At 37.4% G+C, this 20,895-nt stretch overlaps 1 protein-coding gene across 1 annotated transcript in view; it reads right to left on the bottom strand.

Moving 5' to 3' along the window:
• The window catches only part of LOC128641937 (uncharacterized), a 469,590-nt gene that overhangs the window by 426,284 nt on the left and 22,411 nt on the right, over positions 1-20,895 (bottom strand). The window contains exon 2 of the mRNA XM_053694531.1: positions 2,675-3,007. Within this exon, the coding sequence (XP_053550506.1) occupies positions 2,675-3,007 (333 nt within the window). The remainder of the gene's footprint in view (positions 1-2,674; positions 3,008-20,895) is intronic.

Here is a 20,895-nt window from a genome sequence, read left to right as displayed (position 1 = left end):
AGACTTAGGGTTAGGGGTTAATAACTTTAGTATAGTGGCGGCGACGTTGGGGGTGGAAGATTAGGGGTTAATAAGTGTAGGTAGGTAGCGACGACATTGGGGGCGGCAGAATAGGGGTTAATAAGTGTAATGTAGGTAGCGACGACATTGGGAGCAGCAGATTAGGGGTTAATAAGTGTAGGTATGTGGTGGCGACATTGGGGGCGGCAGATTAGGGGTTAATAAGTGTAATGTAGGTGTCAGCGATGTCGGGGGCGGCAGATTAGGGGTGTTTAGACTCTGGGTTTATGTTAGGGTGTTAGGTGTAGAAATAACTTTTCTTTCCCCATAGGAATAAATGGGGCTGCATTACGGAGCTTTACGCTCCTTTATTGCAGGTGTTAGGCTTTTTTTAGCCGGCTCACCCCATTGATGTCTATGGGGAAATAGTGCACAAGCACATAAAACCAGCTCAAAGCAGCGCTGGTATTTGTGTGCGGTATGGAGCTCAACCATGCCATATTGCCTGCTAACGCCGGGTTTTTGCAAACCTGTAATAGCAGCGCTATAAGGAGGTGAGCGGTGGAAATAACTTGCAAGTAAGTACTGAGCCGCTCATAACGCAAAACTTGTAATCTGGCTGATTGTTATATAAAAATCTCAATGTGTTTACTCTCCCTTTACCAAATAATAGAGGCACATAGCATTTTTGAATTAAAAACAAACTACTTATACCTTATATATAGGGAACCAAATGGCTCCCTGCCTTACTGTGGCTGCCACACACAGTCACCTGAACCAATCACATAGCCTGCACCAGCCTGCACTGCATGCTAAATAAAAACTGTATTCTTAGGTGCAAACTGCCCCTGTCCTTAAAGGATCAATATAAAAAGAGTTCTGTAATATTTAAATTCCAGAAACAAGATATTACTACCAATCAAGCAACATCTCCCTAGACCCAATGTATCAGAAAATCAGTAAATAAACTAGCTGTGATAATATGGTTACAACTGTTATATTTAAATCTGGTAAAATATGACAAGATGGCTTGATTCAAATCTTGATTATGAGCTTTGAATGCAAATGGAACTAAGAAGACCAGGTGTTTGTGGGAATTGCCTGGTTATCTGGGCACAATGATCATCTACAATCATTTCCTGTACATGCCACACAACCTATACATACCATCTGGGCATAACTTGATCTCGTTGGGCCCAGGGACATGGGTCCCCATTTCAGCAGTGCCCTTTCTGGCTGTTTGCAGTCAGCAGAAGCTCAGCCAACAGCCATACAGGGAAAGAGACCGTGCTTCTATATGAATGCAGATGGGCCCCCTAGAGTCGTGGTCCTGGTCTCAACTGAGATCCCTGAGACACTTGTAGTTACGCCCCTGTATACCATCCCTTTATATAAAATCAACCAACAACCAACATAACCCTGATCACCAACACAACACCTCTCAGGGGAAGTACATCAATTATACACGGTGCCAAAGAAGTAGCTTCAACAAAAGCTTTCAGACCTAATTCAAGTGCATAAACATATACTTTACTAGTGACACAGAAACATTATGGTGAGAAACATATCAGGCAAATCAGGAGCATTGATCTACCATAGATGTTGTCATTTTAGAGTGTTTTTCCTCTACAGCTAAGTATTTTGGGTGTGGATATGCAAATTAATTTTATCCGGAGAAATATATCATCTAAATATTGACAGAGCTTTTGATACAGAAACAGTTTGATCTATACGAAGTGATTACAGTGAGGAGGTAACCGCAACCTGAACAAACAGTTCCTGACCCGGAAGCCCAAAAGTATCTGATTGAGCAAGAGAACCTGACCGTGGCCTGAAAGCGGCGGATCAAACCGCAAAAATATATGCAAAGAGAAAAATAGGCAGGCACATCTCCAGACCGTTTCCAAATTAAAACAAAATAAATGCTTTATTGTACATCAATTAAAAGTAGTACATGCAGACAGGCAGTGTAGGAGACAAAAAGTCTAACATGTTTCGCGCCTGCAGGTGCGCTTACTCATAGACTTGTCTAAACTCTAACCCTTTATAGGCATGAAAGCAGCCAAAATTAACTGTTTCACGTCCAAAAAGGGGAAAAAAATTAAGAGTAAAAACAAAAATCCTAATGTGACACTGAAAGATCATTGCTATTAATTACAAAATACATACATGGGCTGTATCTACCTAATCTAAAAATCCTAAATTTGTACATATATATAGAAGACAATGAAGGGAAACAATTAGCATTTTTAACAATATCAACATATTGGCTAATAAATGATATAGTGTTATGTTGTAATGCTGCAAGGTGAGAGAAACATGTACAATTAGATGTTTCAATATTACAATTAAAATTGGAACATGCACATCCTAAACATAGTTCAAAAAATTCCAGAAAAGATAAGATAAGACATTAATGTTGATTATTCTAAGAATGATAGGAGTAGTTATTATAAGTGCCTGCCACAATAAATATTAATTATCTATAAAAAAAAATTATGTCACATTCTCGGTTCATTCCATATGGAGAGAGTGTGCATAATTTTAGAATCCAATAAAGTTCTTTCTTTTCTAGTATTTTGTCTTTTCTACACCCTGGTATCAGATAAAATGTGTCACATTTAGGAATGAATTCACAGGCTGCATCTTAACATACAGCATTGCATATTCTTACCATAAACAGTCAGCTGGGTTTGTCTGGTTTGGCTTTCTGGGCTGTAAACAACTGTACACGTATAACTTCCTTCGTCTGAGGTACTAACGTTTTGAAGAACCAGAGTAGCATCTCCTTTCCTGACATTCCCTTCATTGAACACCACTCTTGGATTGGAGTATTTCCTCTTATTGTCGCGTGTGAAAATATCTAGGTCACCAAATTTCCACAAAAGTGCAAGAAAATTCAGTTTCAGCGGAGATTCATCCACAGTAAAGGTACAAGGGAGGCTGACATTAGACCCCAATTCTGCGCTAAGGGAAGGTGGAACTCTGACATCCAGGACAAGTCCCACTGGAAAAGAAAGAAAAATGCTATGTATTATCCTATATTAATCATGTGTATTTTAATGATAATGGTTTGTTCACTTACACACCTCTGATATTATGCCAAACTAAAAACTCTTCTTTTCAAAAACTGAAGTCCAAAATAAGATAACAATAAAATTCAACATCATCTGACAGCATAATTTGTAGAAAGCATTTTATTCTATTTATTGTACCTAAGAATTGTGCATGAAAACATAGCAAGCAATCACAATCAATAAAAAAAACAAAAAAAACTTTGGATTCAGCAGAAAACACCATTAAAGTCCATGGGGATTTTTGTCAACTTTTCTACAGGATTGTGATCACCCCATAATTTGAACAAACCTTGGCTTTTCAATGCAGATTCTGAATTATCAGAGATACAGCTCACAATAGCACATTATATAACATTCAACAGTTTGTATCCACATAGACTGTTACTATTTTGCAGTCTCAGGGCCAGATTCTAAAACCTTTCCTAGATCAGATGTGGTTTTCAACACTAATTCTTACTATTGATAGCTTATTAAAAATGTGTGTATTTAATGTAATCCAGATTTTGAAAATTACTGAAAGATTTTAGTGAAAGATTTTAGTGGATTTAATGAGACATATTATGAGCTAGATATGACAAATATAACTTTGTTGCAGATTTCAAAGTAAGGGTTATCACAAAAGAATATATTTACTTAATGTATATTTTCATTCACACAATAGTTTTACTGATCAATAGTGTGATCTGGAGAACAGCCATCAAATAGTGTGTCACTCTGTCTCTTATAGTGTGATATGATCTGCCAGTGTCTATGAAACATGTATGTCTGCAACTTATCTAAACAATAAGGGGAACAATAAAAAGTCACACCCTATAATACAATACAACCATTCATTGACATTTATTACAGTTGATAAAAAGTTAGCAGCTGTGGTTAAAGTATGTAAATCAAACAGACAAATGGGGAGCTGGTTATAATATGTGCAAAGGTCTATTTAAAAGTGAATGTAAAGTTGAATGAATGAGGGTCCGGTTTTTAAAAATACTATTAAAAACAGGGGCACTTTCATTCATTAAACTTTACATTGCAGCTTTTTTTTTTTTTTTTTTTAAATACCATTTTCTTTAGCAAACATGGACTGGCAACCCTCTGCCCACATCTCCTGCTATACTTAGCACCTCAATGATGAAACCGTTTTCCTCCAATCATGGCGTGCACGTCCATCTTGTGAGGCCACATTGTGACTGGTGGAAGCCAGTTTTGTCATTGAGGTGCTAAGTACAGCAGGAGCTGCGGGCTCCGCAACGGAGCAATCAGAATCCCTGACGCCTGCTCCTGATAGGTTTCGAAGAAAAGGTTATATGGCAGAAGAGGAAGAATTGTATTGAACCTCCAAGGCACCACTAAAGTGTCCATAAGCTCCGCCTTAGGATCCCTGAACCATGACCCATTTATGGGTAACTTGGTATAGAGACGGGACGACCTGAGATTCCTATCCAGCATCCCCTACCAGATACAAATATCCGAAACCCCTTGGATGTATTCCTTATCTCCATTAAAGGGAAACACTGTAGAGACCATCCGACCCGGATGACCACACCCGGAGAGTGGATCGCTGAGAGTGAGTAGTAGTGGGCCTCCGCCCACTACCAAACCCAAGATACTACCCTCAATAAGGATTCACTTGTTCTCCGATGGAGATCTAAGCCACCAAGAGTAAGACTGACTAGAATCTATACAATGGGGCAAACCCAGTAGACTAAACCCCCAGAGCAAAGAGATTGCCTGAAGATCCAAAGCTACTCGGGAAAAAACTCCTGAGTCCACGGGCCCCCTCTTGGCATGCCCTCACCCCTGACGGACTTGCGATTGGAGTCAAAACCGCCACGGGTGATTAATAAAGATGTCCCTCAGGACAAGGAGACCTGGACAAAAATCCCAGAGAATGAGTCTCTTAACCAGTAGTCCAGGTATATCTGTTATCAAAGATTCTAAACAGTGCCACTCCGTTGTCTCCTCATAAGAGATGAAACCTGGCAAAAGGAATGAAGTCCAGCCTAACACAGAGCCAGGAATGGCCTGAAGGAGACCTGGAGGGCACGACCTGAGAAAGTTAACTAATAACTTCACAAGTTTGATAGGCATGTCTTCCTGTCTTATGAAGAATACATTAGCATCCAAGATCCATCCTAGTGCCTACACCAGAGAAGTCTGGTCTAAGTTTTTTCTCTCTCTGATCAAGGAAGACAGATGAAATCCCTAAATGACTTATGTCAGACGTGACAATGGTAATTGAAACAGCATCGTCAAGACAAGGGAAGCTAGTGCTAGATCTGGACTCTGGCTACTGCCAAAAGAAACCCTAGATTCCTCCAAGGCTCTAGAAGCAGTATTGAGACCAAAACGATAAGAGCAATGCACTGGAAGTGCTGGTCCATAAAAATGCAACCTTAGGAACCTGAAATGTTCCCTGAAGAGGAAAGAAAAGGTATGATATCCTTTCTCAACAGTGGTCTTGCATTGCTTCTCTCGTACCAAGGGTGGAGAGGACCTTATAGTCACCCAACGAGGAAACATGATAAGGTTGCTTGAGTAGGGCCCAAATAGGGAGTTCCCTTCCTCTATGAGACCCCGAAACAAAAAACGGTTTGAATGATCTCCCAAACCTCACTCTGCGATAGGCACAGGGACAATTACTCCAAAGGAGAACAAACCCCTAAAAGGCTTCCCTCTCTCTGTCTGAAAGACAGGATCAAGAGAAGTAAAACTGCCCTGGAAGGCTGAGATTTGGAGCCTAGCTATAACCCCCTGAATCAAGCATCCGAAAAGAGCGAAAGTCAGTTCCCACACAATCCAAGATAGGCCTGGAACTGGCCCCTCCTGCCAACCTAGGTTAGGTGGACCTCTGCTCTGCATGGGCTTATTCCAGAACTGAGTCAGTATTGGATAGTCAAGGCTTAGCGGAGATCTCAGACCACCCTACAAATAACAAGTGAAAAAGAAATCTGTTTCTCAGATTTGCGTTCTCATCCAATGGTGAAAACCGCAGAATAGTGGAACCAATTAAATCTTCCATTCAAAAGGAGAGATTAAACTCAGAAGTCATATCTGTCAGCCTGAAGCCCTAGCGTTGGCCAGAAACTGCGAAAGTTCCGGAAAAGAATTATAAGCTCCAAGGTCTTAATTATTTCTCAAAATATATTGAGGGAAACATCACCTCGAATCAAGACAGAGATGCTTCATAGGAAGTCTCCAGAAAACTGTAACAACCTAAGTCAACAGTACATAATTATCCCTCTAGACAAAACAACTTATAAAAAGAGTTTCTGCTAATAACTAAGAGCTCAAAGAATAAACTATCCTTAAGCAGAACAGAAAAAAAAACAAAAGGCAAATACACAAAAAGTGTTAGCCAAGTAGGGATGTGCAACAACACAACCTCCCTATAAAGCCCGGAAACAAGGACTTAAAAAGGAAATAGATGAAAAGTAATAGGATCTCCATCCTTCCTCACCAGTCTTAATCAACTTCGCCATCTGTTTCAATGGTCTGAGATTCGACTGGAAGATCAGTATTAGGCATCTCTACTATCGACACAACTTCGCTTGGAAGCCAGCGCAGGCATGCCACCTTAAATCTAAAGGCGAAATCCTCCTCTGCCGGAGGAATAGAAGCAGCAGGCTCCGACCCAGAAGGTCCGTACTCTGAAGCCTCATAGAGAACCACATCCCCAGATGGCTGATCGGATAAAACCTTAAATTTACATGATGCTCCCTGGGCCGAAGTGCATGGATTAGCCCTTCGTTTGCGTTTAGCAGTACGAGGCAAAGCGGCTAAGGCCGCAGACATTGCAATACGGAACTGGACTGTAACGTCTGGTAGAAAAAGCCCCCCTCCATTTGGAGGATTAGCGATGCAAGGGGAAGCTGCATGTGTAGGATCGGATCACTGTAGGGGACACTCCTCACGGGATGAAGATTCTTCAGAGGCTGAAGGCTCAGTGGTATCTAACATCTCAACATTGGTTGATGAAAACACCCTGTTGCGGCATATGGAACATAATTGAGAGGGCTGGATTACCCGGGCCTCCTCACAATATACACAGGTATCGAATTCTGTCGTAGAGGGATCACCCTCTAAAAATTCAGAATCCTCCATAACTAGGTAACCCTATTTAATTCAAGAAAACAACCGGCACCTATACCCCCAATGGCTGGGGCACTCACCACCTCCTATGACCCAGACAGTATAGAGAAACTCGCTCCTCTTCGTAGTCATGGTCAGGAATAAAAAATGGAAACCTTGACCACTCCCAGTCAAACGGTGCACAATGCAGGACCGCCCCTGCTAAAGTGAAAGAGCGCCAAGCTTAATAAAACTGCGCAACTCAAGTAAAAAGGCAACCTGTACGTTCCATATCAGCCTATGAGCCCAAAGCATTTCACACATATAAAGCATAAGAAATCACATCAAACAAATATGATTAACCTCCCACTGTTTAACAATCCGCCTCAGGAGATATTAACCCTTGATTCCATAAAGATAAAGGAGTCTCACTGTGACCATGTCTTCTAGCATTAACATGTGCTTAAAAAATTAAACAATCTTACCGGTATCTATGCCGCTAACAGAAACACGGTCCTTCATGTTTGACAGATGTAGCATCACTTCTGACATGGACTTGAGTGATAAAAAGCAGGCAGTGAAACTCGTCAACACTGATTGCCTTAGGAGCTGTTAATATGAGTCTGGATGGGTTCGCAGAAAGACTCTCCCTGCATCTCCAGACTCTAACTTTCATCAATGCTCTCACTGAGAGGCTGACTTAAAACTCCAGTCCCATTTCGAAGGGTAGATACCCTTCCTAAGGAACTACCCGGAAATCTTCTGACACTTCTCTGCCAAACTCCTGTGACGAAAGGCAAAGAATGACTGGGGGATGAGGGAAGTGGGGGAGGTATTTAAGCCATTGGCTGGGGTGTCTTTGCTTCCTCCTGGTGGCCAGGTTCAGTATTTTCCACAAGTAAATAATGCAGCTGTGGACTCTCCCTGTATTAAGAAGGAAAAAATATATACAAGATCATGTATGAGCCTTTCACACACATGGCGGCACTGACAGGAGAATTGGGCTCACAGCTCTATATGAGTAGCATTGTGGGTTTTTTTATAGCCTGCTGCCTGGTCGTGCAGTGCTTGTGACTGGTGCTTGACTGCAGTGAGGAACAGAAGTTGGTTACATTACTTGCTGGAGCTGAGGTATTGGAGGAAGGGTTGCAAAATAAGTCAATAGGATTAGTAGGTGAAGGCACCAGGGGACCCTCTGATTCATGAGAACTTAAGTTGGAGCAGGATAAGCTGTCCGGAGTTACTTATATGTGTAAGTATGTGCTCAAGTATTCTGAGCGCTTGTTGTTCTTAGAAAACGTCAGCATAGTACCCCCAAAAGCTGCTTTGAATCTTCCTTCAAATATGAGAGGTGCAGGGCTGACACCTTCACAACTTCCTTGTGTGTTTACTTCCAGAAGAACTGCTTCATATACACTGTCTGCAGTGTACACCATCTACAGGATGTTTGTAAGTAGCTCACTGTATTACTGCTGCTAGGAGAGACTCGGTTATAAAAACTTGTACCAATTTAAAGTGAAGGTCAACTTCACGCAACTGCCCCACGGCATTGGATAAACTTTGCAAAATGAGGGTGGGTTTAATTCATCCAATTTTTTATATATCATTATTTTTTTAAAATCTTTACCTTTTGAGCGCTCCGATGATAAGCGCATCTCTCCCGCCTGGCATTTTGTCAATATGATTGACAGATGAAGATTCTTAAGAATCGTCATCTGTCAATCAATTTGACAAAATGTCGGGTGGGAGAGATGCGCTTATCATCGGAGCGCTCAAAAGGTAACTTTGTTTTGTCTTCTTCTCTGCTATGGCAGTATGGTGTGGGTTAAAGGTTTTTTTTTTCTTTTATTGGTTTTTCAAGAAGTCAAAAAGTTAAGGTTACAGCATATCCAAAGTGAATCAATACAGTTATGGTGTTACATTCAAAAGTATTCAAATAAGACCTGGGACATTATTTTCAAACATACAGCCATATTTGTTACCATTATAAACCAGACAGGGTTACACAGATTATGACTCAAGAAGATGGCTCAAGTGTTAAAGGGACAGTCTAGGCAAAAATAAACTTTCATGATTCAGATAGGGCATGTCATTTTAAACAATTTTCCAATTTACTTTGATCACCAATTTTGCTTTGTTCTCTTGGTATTCTTAGTTGAAAGTTTAACCTAGGAGGTTCATATGCTAATTTCTTAGACCTTGAAGGCCACCTCTTTTCAGAATGCATTTTAACAGTTTTTCACCACTAGAGGGTATTAGTTCATGTGTTTCCTATAGATAACACTGTGCTCGTGCACATGAAGTTATCTGGGAGCAGGCACTGATTGGCTAAACTGCAAGTCTGTCAAAAGAACTGAAATAAAGGGGCAGTTTGCAAAGGCTTACATACAAGATAATCACAGAGGTTAAAAGTATATTAATATAACTGTGTTGGTTATGCAAAACTGGGGAATGGGTAATAAAGGGATTATCTATCTTTTAAAACAATAAAAATTCTGGTGAAGACTGTCCCTTTAAGTCCAAAGGCTTCCTTCTGTTCCAAAGTCCATCCAACCTATACATCAACTGCGTTACACCTTAGGATATTTGATCCATATCGCAATAATAATCCCGAAAGGGAATGTATATATAAAATAGATAAACAAAACAAAAGCAAGAAATCGAAAAACAACATAATGCATAACATAATAAGTACTCTGCCAAAAGGATGCCAACAACCATGTGAATCAGATAATGATGGTTTCTTTTTAGCGAATGTGCATCTCAAATAAATATGTATTTTATACCTTATTTAGAAGGTATCTACAAATTGCCCCTTTGCCATGCATATATTGTTCCCATAGAATATCATATCATGATAGAAACTCAGACATCCCAATTTAAAGTAGTGCAGCCTTTCTAGTATTAAGGTGCTCTTTACAAGGTCGAACCAATTAGTAAGTGTGGGTATCTGCGGTTTCTTCCAGAACCTTGGTACGAGCCTTTTTGCTGTGTTTATTATTATTTGATAAAGACTTTTCCTAATTTTACAGGGAATGTGTGGATTGGCGTTGAACAAAACTTCCTCAGGAGAGGGAACCAAATCAATTCCAATAATTTTAAGATTTGTTCATGTACTTGAACCCAAAATGTGTGTATTATATCACAATCCCACCATATATGGTACATTGTGCCTTCTTGATCGGACCCTCTCCAGCATCTATTGCTGGCATTTTTAAACATATGTTTTAATTTGCTGGGAGTTAAATACCACCTAGTGAGAATCTTAATGTTTGTTTCAAGTGCCGTTGCTGAGTGTGCTGATTTAGCTGTCGCTTGGAACCATGTATCCCACTGTTTATGGGAAATTTCTTTCCCCATCTCTTTTTCCCAGCTATATGTGTAATTTGGTTTGGCAGGGTAGTGCGATTTAAGCATATCTCTATACATCATGGAGATTACTTTTTTGGGGGGTTGTTGCGATGTGCATAAGTATTCAAATATCGTGAGTGGTCTAAGCATGTCCTACTTGTATTTATGCATGGAGAGAAAGTGACGAACCTGATGATAGACAAACCAGGAGTGGAAGTGAGTAAAACCTTGTGTCAGCAAAGTGTCTCTCTGCACTTTTCATCCTTTTACCAGTAACGAAAACACAGGCATATGATCCAACATTTTTGTTGGCGTAGTTGTGTTCTGCTTCCTCCCTAGTGAACATGACGAGAGTTCTTTATTTGGGTCAAGTATTGTCAGTGGTGAATAAGTTGATGTTATGCGCTTATGTTTGTTGTGTATTTTTAGCCAGTCTGACCAAGTTTCTTTATTAATTGGGTAAGCAGCATTGTTTTTTTTATTTATGGTGATCGCCAGTTTATAAAAGTATAGATTTAGGACCCCCAACCCACCATCATCCCTATGTCTATAAAGTGTATTCTTAGCTAGTCTCGGCGGTCTTCTGTGCCATATGTAGGTATCTATGATAGCTTGCATGTTACTGATGTCTGTTGCAATTCCCAGTATTGGCAATGCTTGAATGACATATAAGGCTTTCGGCAGCAATGTCATTTTGGTGGCTGCAATTCTCCCCAGCCAGGAGATATTTTTTTTTGGGAGCCAGGAGGAAGCTAAATATTCAAATTCCTCCAATAGGCGGCCATAATTTAATTTTCGTAAGTTTTCAGTGTTGTGAGTTAGGAATATTCCTAAATATTTTAATGCTTGGTGCTGGATTTTGTACGGGTACAATTGCTGGATCTCCAACACTTCCGCGGCTGAAAGATTTATCGGGTACAATTCTGATTTATTAGTATTTATCCAAAAATTTGATACTGCACCATAAGTTTGTAATTCTTGTTGAATGTTTGGAAGGGATTGTAATGGGTCTATTAAAGTCATGAGAATATCGTCAGCAAACATTGCCAATTTGTATGTTTGTTCCTGTATGGTTATAACTTTTATTCTTGGATGTTTACGCAATTTTATAGCCAGTGGTTCTAGAGATAATATAAAGAGGATGGGGGAAAGTGGTCAGCTTTGCCTCGTGCCGTTTCGAATTTCGAGATGGTCAGACAAAACCCCATTAACCCGAATCTGGGCAGATGAATTGGAGTATAAAACAAAAAATTTTTTAATAATTTTCATGGGGAAACCGAATCTTTGAAGGGTGGTCTGTAGGAAGGTCCAGTCCAATCTATCAAATGCTTTTTCAGCATCAGTTGAAAGATATATTGAGGGGATTTTTAATTGTTTAATATATTCCATCAAGTTTAGTACTTTACATACATTATCCTTGGCTTCTCTCTGTGGGACAAAGAAATTTGTTTATCCTGTTTGCTATAATTTTGACGTATAACTTGAGGTCTACATTTAATAAAGATATTGGCCTGAAATTTGCTGGGATCTCTCGCTTTTTGCCAGGGTTGGGGAGTACCGAGATGTGAGCCTGCATCATGGTATCAGGGAAAACTACTGATTCTGATATTTGGTTAAATAGATTGAGTAAATGTGGTATAAGTTGAGCCTAAAATACTTTATAATACCGAATGCTAAGACCATCTGGGCCCGGGGCCTTCTCCGGCTTCATCTCTTTTTGTTAGGATATGTTTAGTTGTTTTAGAGAACACTACTATTACAGCTTACTGCTTAATGCAGGACCACTCAGTCTCACACCTTACCTCGGATTCCCACAGATTTAACTTAAGGGAACCCTGATATGCTCATTGATCTGAGGGTCACTACAGCAGGGTAGCTGAGTGAAAACGGAACCATCACGGAACAATAACTGCTTGCAGCAGAAAAGAGAGTAAATCTTATAGGAATGTAATTTCAACAGTAGTGAAAGAGTTAATTAGTGCAGGTAAGTACAAAAAAGGAGGTGTGTATGCTGTGAACAAGCTGGACCAGAAATGCCTTTCTCCTAATTGCACTTCTCACAATTAGTGCAATAATATCTAAAGGAAGAGAAAAAGGTGTTTGGAGAAGGCGCCAAAGGCTATCTGGTGTTTAAACTTAAGTAATAAATTATCCCAGAATAAAAGGTGCAAAAAGCATATAATATTAGCTGACTTTTAAAGGGGTATGTTAGAAACGACTTAAACTAATAATCCAACACTGTTGTGACAGTAAGGCAATTCACTGATTACAATTCGATAAATAACATTTATTGATGAACAAACAAATAATTAAAAAACATTTAATATATTTCTCTGACTTAATAGAACAGTTAATAAGCTTCACTTCAACATAAAAACCATATGGCAATACTAATCCACACTAAAATATAGCACTCAATCTAAGTTAACTTAATAAATAGCAGGCTTTCTACGTGTACCTAATATTCACAGTATAATAATAGAATGGTAAAAAAAATTAAAACCAATATGCAGAGCTAATCGTTTCTGCTCGCTAGTTAGGAACCGGATGTTGTAAACCTGGAACACTGTCTGTAATGCTATTGGTGACTAAATTTTGACAGGCACAGTCTCTCAAGTCACAGTTGATAGGACTCCAAATAGATCGTTTTCTGTTTATGAAGAAGGTGAAATAACAGTGGTTCTTAAAGTGCAATATAACCCAAAAAATTCAAAACTTCGCCTTAACTTTTAAGGGTCCTTTGTAAAAGTCAGTAGTGAGCACTTACCCGGTGCTCCGGTGCTATGGGTGGGGCTTAATCTTCCGCTCACCTGTAACGCACCTTGTGTATCTTTTCGTCGGTGACAATCTTACATTTATTCAGTAAGTAGATTGTAAGCTTCAAAGTGTGCACACTTTCGATCCTCCTTAGATTGATGCTCCTACCGTCTTCGCTCAGTAGTCAAATCCACTTGGTTCTGGCATTACGGTCCTGGGAGCTTCTTGATTACAAGTCTTTTTCAAAACAAGCCGGATACTGGTATGGTCTACGCGTTTCAGCTCACCAGGGAGCCTTTGTCAAGATACCTTCCTCCAGCTGTGATCCCTTTTTAAAGGATTCCTCCATTAACCCTATATGTGCCTTCAAAATAATCAGTTGTTCCTTCTTTCAATATTTAATGTGCCCTGTATTTTTGTGCATTAAAAGTCACCAATTTCAGTGCAGATTATACCGGTTAGCAAGTTACTAAAATGTCCACATTTTATGACTTTATTTAAGTTTCTACATTAGTTAATCTATTTTAAAAATATAACAGTTAATTGCCTCACAATCGCCAACTCATGGCTTACACCCCTACAAACTTATCTATCCCTAATATTAAGATTCCAGTCGTTTTTTTTAAAAAAAAAAATTATTATCTGTTATCTAAATAAAAAATAGAATAAAAAATAAAAAATAATTCCACCAAAAATTATTATTTTCCTGCTTGGGTTCGAACTCGCAGACCTTATAACTGCAGTCTGACCATCTAACCATTAGGCTATATTGGGAGTAATCTCGATAGGATTTCAATTTTAAAATTTGGCCTTTGACTAGCTTCTATATAATCCAATAAGTAATCATAGATTATCTATTTGTCAAATATCTTAATGGTTAATTGGTTTAAATTAGATTTGTAAAAACAAATCTTTCCTAACTTGGGCTCGAACTCATAGCCCTTACGGTCAGAGTCTAACTTCTTATCCATTGTGCTATGATGGAAATTCAAAGGGATCAAATACTCTCCTTCTATATAACCTTGAGGTGTTAAATTTTTAGATACAACAGATGGTCTATATAAAAAATAATAAAATGAATATATTTTTATTTATATTTTAAAGATATTTTTTTTTTTAAAAAACCATGGTGGACTCGAACCTCGTTGGAGAATTCCTGCTTCTATTTGGGTATTTCAAGGATAAATTATTATATTAGTGGGGCTTAGTTCTTAGAAATTTGGTTGTGAATCGTGGACAATTATTGTTCCTAAAGGAGACATAGAAATGTTAATTCGTGGATGTTAATCATAGTCACTATGTTAATTCACCCCAAGGACATATATATATTTGATCAGCTTTCTTAACCAGTATGTTATCTACAATATTTAAATACAGTATAATCTAGTTAGTTTTGATGGACTTACTAAATCCTTCTATTTATATAAGGGCATTCAAGTCCATTTCACTATTCAGCCCTTTGGGGTGGAGTGTACCGAAATTATAAATAAATTCTGCTTCTTGTCTGAGCAACTTTTTATTAGTATTCCCTCTTCTTCCATCCTGCACTATTTTCTTAATGCCCCAGAATTTTAGTGTTTCTGTGTTGCCTTTATGAACCTCTTTAAAATGTTTATACAGAGTTGTGTCTTCTCTTTCGTGCTCTATTGCTAACAGGTGTTCACGTATACGGTCTTTCAATTTCCGTCCTGTTTGGCCAAAATACCTTAGATTACAGTCACATTGTAGCATATAGATAATATTTGTATCAGTGCATCTTATGATATCTGTTATATTCGTGATTCTCCCGTCTTTCTCGGACTTGATCTGTTTTAATTTCGTACTATATTTACAGGACTTACATTGGTGGCAGGGGAAAAACCCCTCTATCTTATTACCCTCAAGTGTTCTATATCCTCTATTGCACATTTCATTCCCCCTTTTGTACTCACTCGGAGCCAATATCGTTTTTAAATTCTTAGCTTTTCTGTAAATAAAATTGGGGTTTCTTCCTAAGTTTGGGCCTATTATGGGGTCTTTCAACAAAAGATGCCAGTGTTTTTTAACCAATTTTTGAAACTGTTTGTGATGGGCTGAATAGGTCGTGATTATAGGTATATCCATTGTCTCTTTTTGCTTCCCCTTATGAGGTTTTTCTTTTTTTCTTAGTAGTTCATCCCTGTCCATCTTTTTAACTTCATCCACAGTCTCTAAGATCTTTAAAGTGTCATAACCCTTCTCTTCAAATCTTTTTATTAATACTTTTGATTGTTTCTCAAAGTCTACTAGATCTGTACAATTCCTCCTAACACGCATCAATTGACCCTTCGGTATGTTCTTTTTCCATTGGCTATGGTGACAACTCGCAGAATCAATATAATTGTTAGAATCGACCTTTTTAAAAAAGGTCTTTGTTTTAATTACATTATTGATTATCTCAATTTCTATGTCTAAATAATTAATTTTTTCTTTACTAAATTCATATGTGAATTGTAGACCAAAGTTATTGGAGTTAAGGTCATTAATAAAAATATCTAATAATTCTATGTCCCCCTTCCAGACGAAAAACAAATCGTCAATATAACGTCTGTAGAGCACAAGGTTCGCACCCCATGGGGATCTTGTTAATTCTCTTTCAAAGACCCCCATGAATAAGTTAGCATAACTTGGTGCGAACCTTGTGCCCATAGCCGTGCCCTTTATCTGCAAAAAATAATTGTTCTCAAACTTGAAATAATTGTTATTCAAGATAAATTTTATACATTTCAATAGAAAATCTCTTTGTGTGCTGGTCATCTCTGAGTCCTGTCTCATAAAGTCTTCTATAGCTTGTATTCCTAAATTATGCTCTATGTTAGTATAAAGTGAGCTAACATCGCAGGTGACCAGCACAAAATTTGGTTCCCATTGGATCTCTTTAAGTATTCTTAAAAAATGTGCCGAATCTGATAGGTATGAGGGAAGTTCTTTCACGTAGTTTTGCAAGAAATAGTCAATATATTGGGACATATTAGACGTTATTGAATCTATGCCCGATATAATCGGGCGTCCTGGGGGTTCCTTGAGATCCTTGTGGATCTTTGGTAAGAAGTAAAATATGGGAGTTCTGAAGTTCTTAATCAACAAGAAATTATACTCTGAATCAGTCACTAAATTAGTTAGTTTTGCATCATCAAGCAATATTTTAAGTTTTCCCTGAAACTCATCCCCTGGGTCACTAAGCAATTTTTTATATGTTGTTGTATCATTCAGTAGTCTATATGCTTCAGTTAAATAATAAGTGTTACTCATAATTACCACTCCACCCCCTTTATCGGCCTGTTTAATGACTATATCGGTCCTGTCTTGTAAATCTTTTAATATCGATTTTTCCTTCAGACTCAAATTCCACTTTATATTCTTGGTTTGTTTGGTATCAATATCCTCCAAATCCTGCTTAACCAATTTCTCGAAGGATTCTATATAGTTCCCTTTTTCCTGTGTTGGGAAGAACTGGGATTTTTGTCTAAAATTAGTGTGAATAAATTTATCTTCAGTCTCTGAGGGTTTAGTATCTTTGATAGGATTCTTCAAAAAGTATTTTTTTAAGGTTAATTTTCTTATGAATTGGTTAATATTTACATAATGTTCAAACTTATTAAGTTTGGAGGTGGGAGCAAAGGAAAGCCCTCTGTTCAAAACAGACTCCTGGGTTGTCGTCAATTGTAAATTACTTAGATTAAAGATCCCATTGTTCTCAGTTGGTTTATTTATTCTAGTTATGTTTTTATCGGTAATTTCATCTTTATCTAATCCTCTATATCTTCCCCCTCTTCTCCCTCTCTTCTTCTCTTTCCCTTCGGTGGGTTGTGATTTCTTTCCTGACTTACTCCTAAAAAATTGGCCGATGTAGTTGCTCTTTGGGGTGACTGTTCTACTGTTCTCAATGTATCAAATCTATTAAATGCTGGAACCCTCCAATCCTGCTGTGTTTGTTCTGTTCGATTTCTAAATTCACGTTGATCAAAATCCCTATTCTGCCAACCTCTCTGGTAATATCTATTGTCGTCAAAATGTCTATAGTGTCTGTTTTCGTACCTTTGATGTCTATATTCATCTCTATGTTTGTCCCTCATTCTGTTGTATCCATAGTCCTGATCAGAATTTCTGTAGTATGGATATGAATTATTAGCATTTCTAGGATTCCAACTGTTAGTATTACGAGGGATCCTATTGTTACTGTAATCCCTAGATCTATTATTCCCATAATAGTCTCGTCCCCTCAAGTTCTCTCTTGGTTGTCTCTCTATTCTATCTCCTCTTATCATATTATCTTCAATAGTTTGACCTTCCCTTTCATACACATTTGTATTCCTATTATTCACCAAAAATTTATTACTACATGCATCTTCTTGTTCTCTTTGTGTCCTAGTTTTAAATTCTTTATTATCCCTCTCTTCTGGCCTGTTTTGTGGCCTATTTTCCTTCCTTTTACTAAACAATGTGTTATTCTTTTTCATTATAATTGGTACACTTTCTCCCTGTTCATCCTCTTTATTTTCTTCCAATTTATAATCTTCTCTGTCCCTATTATATTTTTTCCATTTGTTATTTAATAGGTCGACATTTAAATCTCCTAACTTTTTAATGATTACACTCTCTTTTTCTAGGGATTTACTGTCTTTCCTTTTTTTATCAAACATTGTTTTAGTTTGGATAAGTTCTTCATTAATTTCTTTTAATGCAATATTTCTGGCCTTAATAATAATTTTAATAAGGTCTATTGATGCCTTTTCTAATACGTCAAACCACTCAATTTTTAAATCTGTTTTTAATTCAAAAGTGCAGTCTTTTTTCAGACGTAGTCCCCTTGGTACCATCCCTATTTCTATATATTTTTCCATGAATTTTAGTTCAGTTTTAATTTTTAATTCCTTAGTCAATAGGTCCTCTAAAGTATTTAAAGTTGTATTAATATCCATAATGGGATTTGGAAGTAAATTATCTATTGTCTGGTTATTATTATCCATTGAAGTGTCAATGGCCAGATGTAATGTGTCTCTCATTGCGAAAAGGTCCATCTCAAAATTTAGGGGAGTATATTATAGACTCTAAAAATAAATCTAAATCACTTATTGGATATAAATATGCTTAACACAGCTAACACTTGTGAGAAATAAAAACAAGCAAGTACAAAAAAGGAGGTGTGTATGCTGTGAACAAGCTGGACCAGAAATGCCTTTCTCCTAATTGCACTTCTCACAATTAGTGCAATAATATCTAAAGGAAGAGAAAAAGGTGTTTGGAGAAGGCGCCAAAGGCTATCTGGTGTTTAAACTTAAGTAATAAATTATCCCAGAATAAAAGGTGCAAAAAGCATATAATATTAGCTGACTTTTAAAGGGGTATGTTAGAAACGACTTAAACTAATAATCCAACACTGTTGTGACAGTAAGGCAATTCACTGATTACAATTCGATAAATAACATTTATTGATGAACAAACAAATAATTAAAAAACATTTAATATATTTCTCTGACTTAATAGAACAGTTAATAAGCTTCACTTCAACATAAAAACCATATGGCAATACTAATCCACACTAAAATATAGCACTCAATCTAAGTTAACTTAATAAATAGCAGGCTTTCTACGTGTACCTAATATTCACAGTATAATAATAGAATGGTAAAAAAAATTAAAACCAATATGCAGAGCTAATCGTTTCTGCTCGCTAGTTAGGAACCGGATGTTGTAAACCTGGAACACTGTCTGTAATGCTATTGGTGACTAAATTTTGACAGGCACAGTCTCTCAAGTCACAGTTGATAGGACTCCAAATAGATCGTTTTCTGTTTATGAAGAAGGTGAAATAACAGTGGTTCTTAAAGTGCAATATAACCAAAAAAATTCAAAACTTCGCCTTAACTTTTAAGGGTCCTTTGTAAAAGTCAGTAGTGAGCACTTACCCGGTGCTCCGGTGCTATGGGTGGGGCTTAATCTTCCGCTCACCTGTAACGCACCTTGTGTATCTTTTCGTCGGTGACAATCTTACATTTATTCAGTAAGTAGATTGTAAGCTTCAAAGTGTGCACACTTTCGATCCTCCTTAGATTGATGCTCCTACCGTCTTCGCTCAGTAGTCAAATCCACTTGGTTCTGGCATTACGGTCCTGGGAGCTTCTTGATTACAAGTCTTTTTCAAAACAAGCCGGATACTGGTATGGTCTACGCGTTTCAGCTCACCAGGGAGCCTTTGTCAAGATACCTTCCTCCAGCTGTGATCCCTTTTTAAAGGATTCCTCCATTAACCCTATATGTGCCTTCAAAATAATCAGTTGTTCCTTCTTTCAATATTTAATGTGCCCTGTATTTTTGTGCATTAAAAGTCACCAATTTCAGTGCAGATTATACCGGTTAGCAAGTTACTAAAATGTCCACATTTTATGACTTTATTTAAGTTTCTACATTAGTTAATCTATTTTAAAAATATAACAGTTAATTGCCTCACAATCGCCAACTCATGGCTTACACCCCTACAAACTTATCTATCCCTAATATTAAGATTCCAGTCGTTTTTTTTAAAAAAAAAAAATTATTATCTGTTATCTAAATAAAAAATAGAATAAAAAATAAAAAATAATTCCACCAAAAATTATTATTTTCCTGCTTGGGTTCGAACTCGCAGACCTTATAACTGCAGTCTGACCATCTAACCATTAGGCTATATTGGGAGTAATCTCGATAGGATTTCAATTTTAAAATTTGGCCTTTGACTAGCTTCTATATAATCCAATAAGTAATCATAGATTATCTATTTGTCAAATATCTTAATGGTTAATTGGTTTAAATTAGATTTGTAAAAACAAATCTTTCCTAACTTGGGCTCGAACTCATAGCCCTTACGGTCAGAGTCTAACTTCTTATCCATTGTGCTATGATGGAAATTCAAAGGGATCAAATACTCTCCTTCTATATAACCTTGAGGTGTTAAATTTTTAGATACAACAGATGGTCTATATAAAAAATAATAAAATGAATATATTTTTATTTATATTTTAAAGATATTTTTTTTTTAAAAAACCATGGTGGACTCGAACCTCGTTGGAGAATTCCTGCTTCTATTTGGGTATTTCAAGGATAAATTATTATATTAGTGGGGCTTAGTTCTTAGAAATTTGGTTGTGAATCGTGGACAATTATTGTTCCTAAAGGAGACATAGAAATGTTAATTCGTGGATGTTAATCATAGTCACTATGTTAATTCACCCCAAGGACATATATATATTTGATCAGCTTTCTTAACCAGTATGTTATCTACAATATTTAAATACAGTATAATCTAGTTAGTTTTGATGGACTTACTAAATCCTTCTATTTATATAAGGGCATTCAAGTCCATTTCACTATTCAGCCCTTTGGGGTGGAGTGTACCGAAATTATAAATAAATTCTGCTTCTTGTCTGAGCAACTTTTTATTAGTATTCCCTCTTCTTCCATCCTGCACTATTTTCTTAATGCCCCAGAATTTTAGTGTTTCTGTGTTGCCTTTATGAACCTCTTTAAAATGTTTATACAGAGTTGTGTCTTCTCTTTCGTGCTCTATTGCTAACAGGTGTTCACGTATACGGTCTTTCAATTTCCGTCCTGTTTGGCCAAAATACCTTAGATTACAGTCACATTGTAG

Source organism: Bombina bombina, chromosome 11, assembly GCF_027579735.1.
Source record: "Bombina bombina isolate aBomBom1 chromosome 11, aBomBom1.pri, whole genome shotgun sequence".
NCBI classification, from domain to species: Eukaryota; Metazoa; Chordata; class Amphibia; order Anura; family Bombinatoridae; genus Bombina; species Bombina bombina.
Note: the sequence above shows the minus strand (reverse complement) of the source record. Positions and strands in the feature narration are given on the sequence as shown.